Genomic DNA, 14,764 nt, shown 5'->3' on the forward strand with positions numbered 1-14,764 from the left:
CACAATACGAGTGTAAAGGAGATGTATCGAGATGTAGATACTTAAATATAGACTATAGTGTGTGCCATTTAGGAGTAGGAGAACCTAAGTGCTTCAGTCCAGAGTATCAACCTCGTACAATTTGGTTGACTCTCAGGAATGGAGATCCTCAGGGGACCCTAATTAACAAGACGGTGTTAGAATCCGTACATTCTTCGGGTGTTCTGCTATTTGATGCGTGTAAAGCGATATCGAGTGGTAGAAAGCCGTGGAATGTATGTGGGGATCTTAGATGGGAGAGGACGTATGGGTCTAATGATAAATATATTTGTCCCAGTAGTAAAAATAAATATGTAAGTCCTAGATGCCCAAATAAAGACTATAACTTTTGCCCATATTGGTCTTGTGTGGGGTGGGCGACTTGGGGACAGACAGTAGACAAAGACATGATAGTGACTAAGTTGCCGACTAGCCCATATTGTAAGTCTATGGAATGTAATCCCATCCATATACTTATAAATAACCCCGATAAGTTCTTAGACAAATATGGCAATTTATTTGGGTTTCAGATATACGGGACGGGTTTAGATCCTGGGACATTATTGTTTATAGGGATAGAGACTGATACGGTATCCTCCCAAACTCATCAAGTATACCATTCCTTTTATGAAGAGATGAGTATAGATAATAAGATCCCCCATAATGCTAAAAACCTGTTTATCGATTTAGCCGAAAGTATTGCCGGTAGTCTTAATGTTACCAACTGCTATGTGTGTGGAGGTACTAACATGGGAGACCAATGGCCTTGGGAAGCAAAGGAGGTAATGTCCGGTTCTGAGGCAGTTGACCAATTAATATCTACACAAGCCGATTATCATATGAGTGTTAGAGGTAAATCTGAGTGGAGATTAAAGACCTCCATCATAGGTTATGTTTGCATAGCAAGGAAAGGAATAATGTATAATACTTCTGTAGGAGAATTAACTTGTCTAGGGCAAAAAGCTTATGATGATGATACAAAGAATACAACTTGGTGGTCGGCTTCAAATGTCTCAGAACCATCTAACCCGTTTGCTAGATACGCCAATTTAAAGGATGTGTGGTTTGATTTATCCATCACATCTACCTGGAGAGCCCCAGCAAATTTGTACTGGATCTGTGGTAAGAAAGCCTATTCGGAGTTGCCACAGGACTGGGAAGGGGCATGTGTGTTGGGTATGCTCAAACCATCCTTCTTCTTGTTACCAATTGAAATAGGTGAGACTTTAGGTGTTAAAGTGTATGATGTGAATCATAGGAAGAAAAGGGGACCCATAGAGATAGGCGCCTGGGAAGATAATGAATGGCCTCCCCAGCGTATCATAGATTATTATGGGCCAGCCACGTGGGCTGAGGACGGTACCTTTGGTTACAGAACCCCTATTTATATGCTCAACCGTATTATAAGATTACAGGCGGTGGTTGAGATTATTACTAACGAGACATCACAAGCGCTCAATCTTCTAGCAAAGCATAACACCAGGATGAGGACAGCAGTCTACCAAAATAGATTAGCCTTGGATTACCTTTTGGCAGTAGAGGGAGGTGTATGTGGGAAGTTTAACCTGAGCAATTGCTGTCTTCAAATAGATGACGAAGGGCAAGCAATAGCTGAGCTTACTAGCCATATGGTTAAACTAGCGCATGTGCCTACTCAGGTATGGAAAGGGTATAATCCAAGTAGTTGGTTTGGTAGCTGGTATGAGTGGTTTGGAGGGCTTAAGGCAGTGGTAGGTGGAGTCCTACTGATTTTAATGTTGTGTCTACTCCTGCCGTGTCTTATACCCTTAGTAGTTAGGTCTGTGCAAAGCCTGATAGAAAATATTGTGTTGATTGGTTAAGAGAATGTGCGGGTGGAGCTTAATATGGGAGGAGTTATGTGCCTATATAAGGAGCCTGCACTATTGTCCGGGGCTCAGAATTTGCTGTATTTTGGTGACGCTAGTCCCTCTGAGTCCCGATCGGTGATCCAATAAAGAATCTCTTCCTTCCTGAAGAAACCTGTGTCCATCTCTCTGTGCTTGGCTTCCGTCAGTTTCTCCGGTATCAGTTTTTCATTAAAATGAGAATTGACACGAAATGAAAGTGAAGTACAAATTTGAGACCAACATAGCGAAATTGGAAGCAGAGCGGACTTGGAGAATTTTTCTAATGCTCATATGTTTGCCTTCTATTTAAAATTCACTTTGAGGTCCTAACAATTCTCACTTAAGTAAATAACCTTGTTAGAGAGAACTGGACTTTGTGGGTATCTCTGTATTGCAGCTCCGTGTAATCCTCAGTGTCTCTTGTTGTGAGGGATAGTTATAGGTACCTCCTTATTGTGCTTAGCTGTGGGGGTCATATCTCTATATTTTACTTATCTCAGCCTGTTCAAGAGATATTTTTTTTAATCTACCCAGCTTTATGTAATTAATGGCGATCTTTGTATTGTGTGCAGCTCTTCATTATGTAGCTCTGTGTTTTGGTATCTCGTTAATAGATTTGAGTATTGTATGGATTTTTCTATATTAGAGCAAGTTCTGAGTATTATATGTGTAAGGGAGTGAAGTACGAGGTTAAGAGGACAGGTGTCACAGGGAGATGGTTGCTACAGTTAAATGGTGGAGTAATATTAGGGGGCAAACATGCAGATACAAACACTGACACACATAGCTGCTCAGACACACATGCATATACACAGATAGAAACACTGACACACATGCAGATAAAAAAAATACACACATACAGATTTACAGATAGAAACACTGACACACATGCAGTTGCACAGGCACACAGATAGAAACACTGCCACAGATACAAATATATACACATACCTACACATCACAATTTTAGCCACTCTCCAGTTTTTGGTGCATGAGGGTGGCTTCTGCTGGTGGGAGTTAGGGGCTTACTCCTTTCCTGGCCCGGGCCCCTTAAAAAATGTTTATCGGGTGGCCCTGAGAGCCTGGGCCACTTGATGCGCCCTCTCACCCTGTGGTTTCCAACGTGAAGCGCCATCACTGACCGTGACTCTTATTGTTCAATGACACAGTTGTAGGTGTCAAGTAAACAATAAACCCTGCACACAAGTACCGTGTTAATGCTCAGGCCATACAGCACGGGGGTGCTCCATGCCAGACGGACACCACTGAATCCATCGGTAAAGTGTTCCAAATGTTGTATGTGCCATCTGGAAGCAAATTTTTTAAAGCCTGGTGATTTATGTTGAATGCAGTAACTTCAGATCTGAGTATCTTCTGTGTTTTCTCAGTCTGATTCGGCAGTTTTGGGCTATATTTAGAATTTACCTGTATTACACATTGATAAGAATAGGTGGATTCCAGCCTGGAGTACCCTTATAAAAAAGAGAGTGCATTTAGATATGTTTAAGTCAAGGTTTAACAAATCAATTTGTTGCCATGCCAACAAAGAAATGGCTCCTGTCTCTGCTGCCAAGGAAATGCAGAAGCAAAGCACCCTTTCCAAATGGTTTAACCAAAATGTGCGTGCAGGACTTCAGGAAAGCACATAGGCGAACCGTTGCAGGATTTTCTTTGGTCCTCGGCGTCTGGTCAGTATACTCTATATAACACTAATGGTTTTAAGTATATGCACCTTATTCATATTGTTGTTGTAATGCACTTCACTGTCGTGAATAAAATGAATGTTTTGCATAACATGGTGTTCTATGGGTTTCTTGTATAAGGTATGGATTGTCCTAGTGCGGTAACAAGCCTTATTCCTATTTAGCGCCTGACACTACGTTCATGGTTTTACTAAATAATTGAGAGCTTGCTATATTTTTCTTTTGTATCCCTCTTTACTACAAGGAGGACAGCCATTGGCTCTACGGGGCCCAGATACATTATAGAATACACACACACACACACACACACACACACACACACACACACACACCTATATGTAGATCTATATATGCATACATACACACACAGTGAAGAGGGAACCCAGCATTCTCCCCCCCCCCCCCCCTCCGGCAGATCAAACTCTGACAAACTCTGGTTGTCCGAATGTTGCCGCAGGATACCATGGTAATACTCCATGTGGCAGATATGCCAGGCTCGCTAGGGAGGACATGCCAGAGAGGGAAGATGGAGTTCGCAGGGCCACCTCTTCACTATAAAAGCTGGTGTGCCACTGAGACACTAAGGAGTGTAATGCCCCTTGTCCCTGCTCACACATAAGAGGCAGGACAAGTGGAATGAAACAAAAATAATCAAAACTTTAAATTAAATTTAAAAAAAGAATACTTACTGCCCACAGAACACAGTCCCCTACCCTAGCCAGATTTACACTTAAACACACTGCATCCTTGTGGGCAGACTCAGGGTATGCTCAGTGGGCGGACTCAGGGGTGTGAGGGCCCCAACATTTCTGATGGCAGCACTGACTACAACCAATACAATTCAGAATATGTTTTAATTAGGGTTAGACAGATTATTGGTTTTACCGATATCGGCCGATATTCGTTATTTTCTGCAATATCGGTATTGGCCAGTAGAGATACCGATAATACATACCAGGACCGCCGGGTTGTCCTGGAGGGCCGGCAGCAAGCTGTTACTTACCTCCCAGCAGGTCCTATCTCAAATCTTGCGAGTCCCGCGGCCGCAGAGCGTTGAGTTAGGCAGGGAAGCTGAAGGGAGCTGCTGGGAGGTAAGTAACAGCTTGCTGCCGGCCCCCACGGCTCAGTACATGCTACTGGACCACCAGGGACTGTCATATCCCCCCTTTCTGGCCAGATAACAAGCAGGGAGGGGGGACAAAAAAATAAAAATATTAAAAATACAATTAAAATAAAAAATGCATCCCCTGCCCATTTTACACAAATTACATCTCTTTACTACACACACACACTACACACTCCCTGCATTCACTATATACACTACACACTCCCTGCATTCACTATATACACTACACACTCCCTGCATTCACTATATACACTACACACTCCCTGCATTCACTATATACACTACACACTCCCTGCATTCACTATATACACTACACACTCCCTGCATTCACTATATACACTACACACTCCCTGCATTCACTATATACACTACACACTCCCTGCATTCACTATATACACTACACACTCACTGCATTCACTATATACACTACACACTCACTGCATTCACTATATACACTACACACTCACTGCATTCACTATATACACTACACACTCACTGCATTCACTATATACACTACACACTCACTGCATTCACTATATACACTACACACTCACTGCATTCACTATACATACTACACACAAACCTCCATTCATTACATACACACTACACAAACACACGACATCCACTACACACACAGCTCCCCTGTCTAAACACACTGCATCCACTACATGTATCATGTATATTTTGTGCATTTACCTTTAGAATTCGTTTATTTTAAAAAATGGTAAATGTACAGAATATAGGCAAGTTATCGGCTATCTGCCTGAAAGTTCACAGATTATCGGTATCTGCTTTACAAAAAACAATATTGGTCGATCCCTAGTTTTAATGATATGAATGACCATTAATAGCGCATGGAAATTGCATAAAGTGTCACAATGGCATGGATTCACTTTTACAAAGAAAGGCCTTGTTTGGCTAGTTGAAACCTGTGATGTTCCTACTATATGTTACTAAGCATTACACGGTTGTAACATAACCGCAATATATTTAATTAAAACCTGTTATGTGAAATTCTTTGGATTAGGTTAGTCACTTATAAACACTGACCCTTCAATTTTCCTACAAAAATGCCCACAAAACACCACATTTTCCAGAAAAAAAAAATTAAACAGTATCTAGTTTATTAGGTATAGAAAGATTTTCCAGAATTTACAAACAACCACATTGCTCATTCCAGGGAAATTTGATTTAAAGAGTTCAGCCAAGTTCCACTTTTTTTTTTCTTTTCTTTTATTATTTTATTTTTTTTTTCCCCACAACTTTTTCCCCATTTTTTTGTTTTACAATATGTACAATGGAAGACTCTTGATTTCATATTTTATTTTTTCTTGTACCTGTGCAATAAAAAAAAAAAAAAAAAGGTTTTCAAACCTGTGAGTAGCGTGTAGATGGGGTCTTCAAATACATAAAATAATCCCTTTAAGTGTGCTGTAGCCGTGTCTGGCACTGAGAGAAATAAGAGCATCACTTTAAGGCAGAGGTAGGCAACAGACACCTCTCCAGAAGTTCACCAACTACCGCTCCCATGATCTTGAGCAGCCAAAATGATTCACGGGATTTGTAGTAGGCCTACAGCTGGATAGGCTGTAGTTACCTTTCCCTACTTTAGGGAGTGCAAAACTGTTAGATCATTGTTATAACCGTCACTAAATAAAACTGAAAATAACAGCCCTAGTAATCTAGGACACATTTTCAATTGCAATCTTAAAAAGGAGAATAGTACCCAATCTATATAAGTATTAGCCATGTTTAAGCATTTACCCCAAATCTGTTTACAACAGAATAGCTCAAGGTCCAACATCAAAATGATGTGCTCTAGCAAAAGGGAAAAAAATAAAAATAAAAAAATACATGTATAAATCAAAAACCTATGTTAAATATTTAAATTCTCACCAAACATTATTTAACAGTTTTTTCTTTAACGTAATAATTTACAATGACTTGTAATACAGTTTTTTTTTCTTGTAATCTTCAGCAGCAACTTAAATTGAATGAGTTGTGAAAATATGCAAGCAGTAAGTCTGTCCACACCAAGGCCCGGTGCAGAGTGTAGTAGAGCATTAAGATTGACTGCATGGGTGAAGTAGATCAGACTCTTCGTTGTCCAGACGTCACAGTGCTTTTTGATTGGCACAACAAGGAAGGTGCGGTTCAGTCAATTGACTCCTGAGGTTTGCGTGTAAAGTAAACAAAGTGAACTGGATACAGCATACCATCTACTGAGGAAGAGGATGTGAGGTCTTGGTTGTGATGTGAAGGTTGCGGAGTCTGTAATCCCGTGAGATTGGAGGGGAAAAAAAAATAATGTTCTTTTTCTGAGATTTCAAAGCTTGTTATTCTAGAATTAAAAAAAGAAAAGAAAAGAACATTTAACTTGGCAAACACAATAAAACACAAATATAATAAATACTAACAAACCAAAAACATGCAATAGAACAATGACCAAAACAAAAACAACGCATCAGATTACACGTATGAGCTGAGCAAAACCTGACAGATATCAAGATATTCTCATCGAAAAACAGGGTTTAAAAAACAAATACTGGGAACATTTCCCAAGACAAATCTAATGGCTTTTCCAATAATGTCAGAATCTAGTTTTATCATTTTTACCTAAAATTCATCCTTTTCACCTTTGTGAAAGGTGAAGTTTAACATATTAGGACATTTACCAAGAAAAGATTATTTATTATTTATTGGGAGCAAAGTTCTAAACTTTGAGAGGCATGTATTGATTTCTATAGAGACTGCTCTTTATATAGCACTATGCCCTTGAAGAGCACCTGTGTTGCCTTCATATATGTGTCTGCTGCAAACTCTAGTCAATAGTCCCTTCATTGTGCAAAGATTGACCACAGTTTATGGGTTGATCTTCATCCTGCCCAGTCAGTTTGACATGCAAAGGATCTTGCACAATTCCAGTTCTGAAGGTGCAAGCAATACAAAATCGAACATCTAATCTCTGCGCCTTTGCATTGCCTTGTCATTCCTCCAAATGTTAAAGGGTTGTGAAGCAAGTTGGCTTTTCACACCAGTATGTACTTCAGATGCAGTGCCATCTAGTTCTCAAAATGTTACTGAAAATGGATTCTGTGGACCAATCATTCACAACACCTCTATTAGCAATGTCTGCTTCTGAAGAACGGTTATGCGCTCACTGACATTAAACTGTTCATAAAGCTGGCAATAAAGTCCTAATGATTAGTCACAAAATACATTTTGAACTTGTATTCAAAGTATGATGCATGTCAAAGAAAACTACTGTAAGCAGTCACAAGAAAAATGTCAGTGAACTGCTGGAACATAAAGGGTTGCCAATATACAGAAAGTAAGCAACAAATCTATAATCCATTGCACACTATCACTAGGGGTTAATCACACGATTTCTAATCACACCTAGAAAACATTAAAAGAACAGATCATTGCAGTGAGCAGACATTTCTGAGCTAGTGATAGTCAATTGAAGCAAACAATGCAGGAAGGAAAGCAAACAAACAATTGCTGCTGTCACCAGTGTCAAACACTCCTTGAGAAGCACTAGGTATAGCAATCAGAGCTCTGTCTGCTTAGATCACAGTCTGGACACACCATTGTTTCTCATCAACATTCAGATTTCCTTAACAACCTATAAACCAGCGCTCAACACAACAGGGCTTAGTGCAGAGAATCTGGTGCTACAGTGAGCTCAGCTAAGGATCATTTAATGTCACTGACATCACTTTTTGGCAGACAAGGAAAAAGGGAAAACCTGTGTTTAATCTATTTCCCACTTACAGCCAGCATTCGCTGGAGTCCCCAATAATACTGTTTTGTGGTCGGGGCAGAACATTTTTGTTGGATTACTCAATCCTTCCTTGTAATAAGATCATGTAGCCGTGAATGTTATAGTGGGGCGAAATGTTTGCATTTATATAGGGCCAACTTATTCCGCAGCGCTTTAAACAATTATAAAATGGGAAAACAAATGAGACAATTACAAAATGTTACAGGAATAGGTTGATGAGGACCCTGCTCAAATGAGCTTACAATCTAGAAGAGGTGGGGTATAAAACAACAAGAAGGGCATCGAAGGGGATTGCAACTAAGCAACAAGGTGGGAAAGTAGTAGAAATCGAAGGTGTCAGTGGAGTGTGGCTCTTTAAGAGAGACAGGTTTGTGAAAAAGAAGTTACTCTGGAAGCCCATAAGCTTTTCTTAAGATGTGGGTTTTGGTGGAGGGCATTCAATCAGACAGAAGAAAGGGAAGTGGTAACATGTTCTATGAGAGCAGAGAAGAGATCAAGAGAGGAGAGATATCTGGGTGTCATCGGCGTACAGGTGGTAGCGAAATATAAAGAAATTAATACGTTTGTCAAGAGAGGCAGTGTAAAGAGAAAGAAAAAGGGAACCAAGAATTTAGCTTTTGGGGACTCCAAACAAGACAGGATGGGAGGATGTGGTGTGATTAGAAAAGGAGACACTGAATGAACATTAGGAGAAAGTGGATGAGAACTACAGAGACCGAGGGAGACAGGTCAAGAAGTATTAGCACAGAAAACTAGCCTTTGGTTATAGCTGCGATAAGATTGTTGGTTACTTTAATCAGAGCTGTCTCAGTAGAGTGGAGGGACGTAAGGCAGGTTGAAGAGGGTCAAGGAGAGAGTTGGAATTGAGAAAGCCAAGTGGGTAAAGACAAGTCTTTCCAGAAGCTTTAAGGAGAAGGGGAGCATGGATATGGGATAATAGTTGGAAAGGGGAGACTGGTCAAGTGATGGCTTTTAAAGTACAAACGTAACAAGTTTTAGGGGAGAGGGGAAAATGCCAAAAGAAAGAACAGTTGAAGATATGCGTTAAGGATGGCACAAGATGGGGGAGAGAAATATAATAAGGTAAGATTGGGAGAGATCAAGTGGACAAGTGGTGGGGCAAGAGGAAAGGAGAAGCATATTCACCTGCTGTTGAGTAGCTGGGGATAAGGCCGGAAGGGTAGGAAATGCATGTACAAGTGAGGCTAACAGAGAGAGAGGAGTAAAGGGGGAAGAATTCTTTCCTAAACCGATTAATCTCGTCAGTAAAATAGCACACGAAGCCATCAACTGAATGTTAACTTTGAAGGGTAGCCTCAGAATAGCAAAGTAGAAAGTTGAAGGGGATTATGGGAGCATGAATGAATGAGAAGAAAAAAAGTATGATAGTATAGCAAGGGTGAGAGCTGTGCTGTATGAACGCAAGATGAATTTATGATGGAGAAAGTCTGACACTGTGTGATACATCCCTGCAGATACGACTGGCTAAGCATCATGGGAAATTGAATCAAACATATGCAGTGCCAAGATTAACCAATGCTATAAAAGTTCAAAATCACGTCACAGAGAAAGGCAATTTCAGGACTTAAGATGCAAACTGGAAAAAAATAAATGTATTGCTACTGGTTTTAGAGAATTATAAAAATGTTAGATTCTACACTTTCACAAGAGAATGCAAAGGAGAATTTTTTTTTTACTGCAGTACAGGTTTCACAGAGGTCTGCAGGAGCACCCCCACTATAAGCTCATGCAGTATCCCAGCATTCCAATGTGCTTGGTGGTCTTAGTCCTGTGTAATAAGAACATGAAGGATGGAATCTGCTAAATCATTTAATCTTCTCACAGTGAAAATTGTTGCCAGTGCTTAGCTTGCTGTTCAAGTGTTAAACCAAGCCAGATAGGTGAATTCCATCTAAGACTTGCCGGTAGATGAAGAAAATAAAATCTGGTTTCTGTGAAGGAACAGGTGTACAAGCCTCTGGGCAATAATGGTAGGTGTAGAGTCATTTGACAATATATATATATATATATATATATATATATATATTTTTTTTTTTTTAAATGAAAAATGCAAAACACTCAATTACAAAATAAGTTCAGAGTGCAGAATAAGTATTGAATGCAATAAAGTATAGATGAAAAACTTGGCACTCTGCTGAACACTAAGTGATTTTTTATGACACCATCAAATGAGTGGTAACATTTAAGCCCTTAAAGCATGCAGCATATTCCTTTGCAATCTAGGCAATATCAGGACTTTACTAGCCCCAGGAGATCAGAGATCTAGAATTACTGCTGCTGGGGTCATAAGCAAGTTGGTTACCCATAAAGGATCAGTTACCAGATCTCTTGGGAACCTACATGCTCACTGGCTGAAGAGAGATGCTCGCCAATACAAACATATATTCCTAACGCTATAGAGTTCTCCTCCAATCAAATGCGCTCTGCTTGAAGAACAGAGTCTCACTTGGATATAGCAGCAGAATCACCCTCTAGTGTGGCAGTCAGGAAGGGAATCTACAAAATGGCAATGTTTTGTACCCAGACCACTTTATTGAGCTTAAGTGGTCTGTGTGCCTACAGAGTACATTTAAGGATAAGAAGTGCAGTACAACGGTTATATGAGTATACTTTCTAACTCTCTGTATTGTACTCCCTAACCATAAATCTCAGTGTATAGAAGCCTTGCAGCTTCTGGTCAATCGATAACCAACTTGGACACTTAAATTTAACATTTCTATATACGGCTTTACAGAAAAGAATGTAAAATTATCATATGTACGCAAGTATCATAACAATCTGCCTCAATACAAAAAGGCCAGAAACACAGCTGCAACAACACTCCAACAAGCAAAGTGAAAATAAACAGTATGCTTTCCTCTTTCCGAAGAAGCTGTAAAAACTAAAAATATACATTTCTTGAACAGCAACAAACGTAATGGCCTCACACCAATGACATTACGGATCTGCTGTAGAAAAAAATAAAACATTTTTTTAAAATACACACACACATATATATATATATGTATATATATATATATATATATATATATATATATATATATATATATATATATATATATATATATATATATATATATATATATATATTTATTATTTTCCATTTTACGTTAAACATATCTGCAAGTGGTGTTTTCCATGGATCATTCATCAAGCCTTTTTTTGGAACACACCAACATGAGAAGAGATACCTGCTGAAACATCAGGGAGGTAATCATTCATGCAAATATTGGCACAGATATCATTGCAGCAGTAGGGATATCATCCAACTAGTAGCAGTTTGGTTGAGAGGACTGGCTTAATGAACCTTAGGCTAGCAGACTAAGACAATGTTTGCAATATACCAAAATCTCAATGGAAATAAAACTGTGTAATCCATCTGTCAGCAGCTGACAACTATAACAGGACCAAGGAAAAGTAAACAGTTTGGCTTTGAGAGTAAGAGTTAAATTGTGTATTATCTGTGAGTCACCAGACATGCATGTAAAATGTGGGCTTCCACTCTGCCCCACAATTCGGAGAGAGAGCTAACGTCATGTCTGGTTTCATCTGGATATCTTTAGAAGTCTTGCTAAAGTGATTATTAAAGCAGTAGATCAGTATATGGAAAGCTCGTTCTGAGCAATGGTTTGTAACAACCACTACAGCAGGATTTAGTGCACGTCCAGAGATAATGTCTGCTATTAATGGAGAAATGTCTTCAAAAGCACAATCTACTAGCAAGAGCACTCTCCTCTGTATATAGAAAACTCCAGAGATGCTTAACCAATTGACTACAAAAATAAAACTCAAATCCGTGCATAAACGAAAAACTTCTGTATTTACCAAAATAAAAGGTTATTTGTATAAGTTACATGGTATACCTGGACTTGGAATCCTGAGAGGTACTGAATTATAAGCTACATGCCCACAGTATATTTTACATAGATCATTCAACCAGGTTACATATTCACTCTGGTTCAGTACACAGCCTACGGTCAGCCATGCTACATATTCACTGTGTTTCACTACGTTCGGCAATGCTACAAATTCAAGGTGGATTCAGTGCATTGCGATCTACGTTCAGCCTTGGTACTCATTTACCATGGTTTCAGTACATTCGGCCTTTCAGCATTATTTGGCCTACATTCGGCCACACTTCCTATTTTATTTCAGTATATTTGGCTGTGCTACGTATTCACTATGGTTCAGTGCATTCGGCTACACTACTTTAACCCCTTAAGGACCAAACTTCTGGAATAAAATGGAATCATGACGTGTCACACACGTCATGTGTCCTTAAGGGGTTAATGAACCAAACAGTAAACCAAGTTGTCTGGCAAGGAGATTGCTACCTGTAAACATTATATGATACATACCCTCCCAACTTCTCTTTCCTTTTGGTGGGGTTTGCTCTTCACACTAACAGTGAGCTGTGCAAGGTGTTGTACTAAACAGGGAAGGGATGGGAATTTAAGTAATATGCAATCCTCAACCTGGAACTCTATTTTGCAATGTCCACCTGCAGACTCTAGACACCATGACCAGTTCAAAACAGTGAAGTGGTGGTGGTGCTCAGAGTAACCCTTAAATAAGGATTATGTTTATTTTGAATGGTGCAAATTGTTTAAGCACCAACATAACCCCAATGACCTTAAAACCACTAATAAAGCTGTTTTGGTACATAGAAACTGTCTCTTTTCTCAGACAAGGTGAAAACCTGTCATTTCTGAGACACTATAATATTTAAATTTGGCTGAAAAACACCTCATATGGGGGTCAGTGGTGCATTCAATCTAAAGGACCTTGGATTTTCTTTAACCCCTTAAGGACACATGCCATGTTTCCCTTTTATTCCAAAAGTTTGGTCCTTAAGGGGTTAAACATCTCCACGTTTAGCGTCAACGTTTAGTTAATAGCAGATTGGTCAAGTACAGCAATTGTCATGCATGTGGCATAAGGTCCATAAGGTTTCTAACAGAAAATGTTAATGGACTTAACCAGAGACGACCAGAATTGATCTCACTAGGGGTTGATTGGGTTGCAGCAGTAGTGCGACTTGGCATTGGATTACAGGTTATCTGCTTCCTACAACTTTTTTATTTTAAACAAGTTTTAACCATGATCTAAAGTAAATATAACATTTATTTACAACGTCTGTGTTTCTTTAAAGTTTAAAATTCTCAACGGCTTTCAAAATGCATTTATCAAATTAAATCAAATGTTTTGTAACCACCAGCCACTGAAACAATACAGGTGCTCGCTGCAAAACACTGGTTTAAAGACATCAGTAGCAAGATAAACAGAGAACACTGACAGGCAACAATTCAGCTTTAATTGCTCACAGGAAATTCATATTTCATCCTCATAAAGAGGGCAATGACCATGGCACTGGAGGAATAGTCATCTCAGACTGATGTATTACACATCGGTGCAGCATTTAATATTGGACTGACGTGCTCTCAAAGCATGTCACCAATTCAGTGACAGAAGGTGAATTGTGCAAAAAGATAATTCACTTTAATTACAATTACTCACATTTCAGACTTTATCATCAAGCACTGTGCATTTTCATATGGAAAATAACGTGCAACCTCCCATGATTTCTGTAAGTGCTTTATAGATGGGGTCAACTCATCTCTCTAAAAAGTCATCAGTCATTGTCATACTGCCTCCTTTATTGTGCTGTGATGTAGCCGACCCAAAGTGCCATTCTGGCATTTCGATATTATACAGTCCCTGTACGTCATGCTTCTGGAATAATGAAACAATTATTGTTTTAGTGCAATTGCACTATAAATTCACTAAGATACTTCCGAAAGACAACTTTAGAGCTAATAAGCATCTGAAAAATAATCTTTAACCCCTTAAGGACCAAACTTCTGGAATAAATGGGAATCATGACATGTCATGTGTCCTTAAGGGGTTAAACTTGGGGGCTGTATCTAAGGTATGCATAAACCAATAACGGAAGATGTGGTTATATGTTAAGACCTGCTTCAGGCAATGAGGGGTGTGTTATTGTGCAAATTCTCTACATATTTGTCAACTGTACAAGGTACATTATGTCTCCCAGCAGGCCAAGGAACCATTAAAAAAAAAATGTCAGCTTGCGCATCTCAAATGGAAGTGATCAATAGGACTATAGATTAAAGGAGTGTTTAGCCCCACAATGTAAACATTGCCACATCTACAAAATGGTAATATGTTACACTGCTGGAGCGAAACGCAGAGACATGGCACCAAGACCACTTAATTAAGAGAT

The 14,764-nt window shown here is 39.3% G+C and overlaps 1 protein-coding gene across 1 annotated transcript in view; it reads right to left on the reverse strand.

The window, feature by feature from the left end:
• Positions 1–5,969: 5,969 nt before the first annotated feature.
• IRS1 (insulin receptor substrate 1) overlaps positions 5,970–14,764 on the reverse strand; it is a 41,441-nt gene continuing 32,646 nt past the window's right edge. Inside the window, exon 2 of the mRNA XM_063442517.1 lies at positions 5,970–7,053. Coding sequence (XP_063298587.1) covers positions 7,049–7,053 — 5 coding nt within the window. The 3' untranslated portion in view covers positions 5,970–7,048. The remainder of the gene's footprint in view (positions 7,054–14,764) is intronic.

This window comes from Pelobates fuscus, chromosome 2 (genome assembly GCF_036172605.1).
Source record: "Pelobates fuscus isolate aPelFus1 chromosome 2, aPelFus1.pri, whole genome shotgun sequence".
NCBI classification, from domain to species: domain Eukaryota; kingdom Metazoa; phylum Chordata; class Amphibia; order Anura; family Pelobatidae; genus Pelobates; species Pelobates fuscus.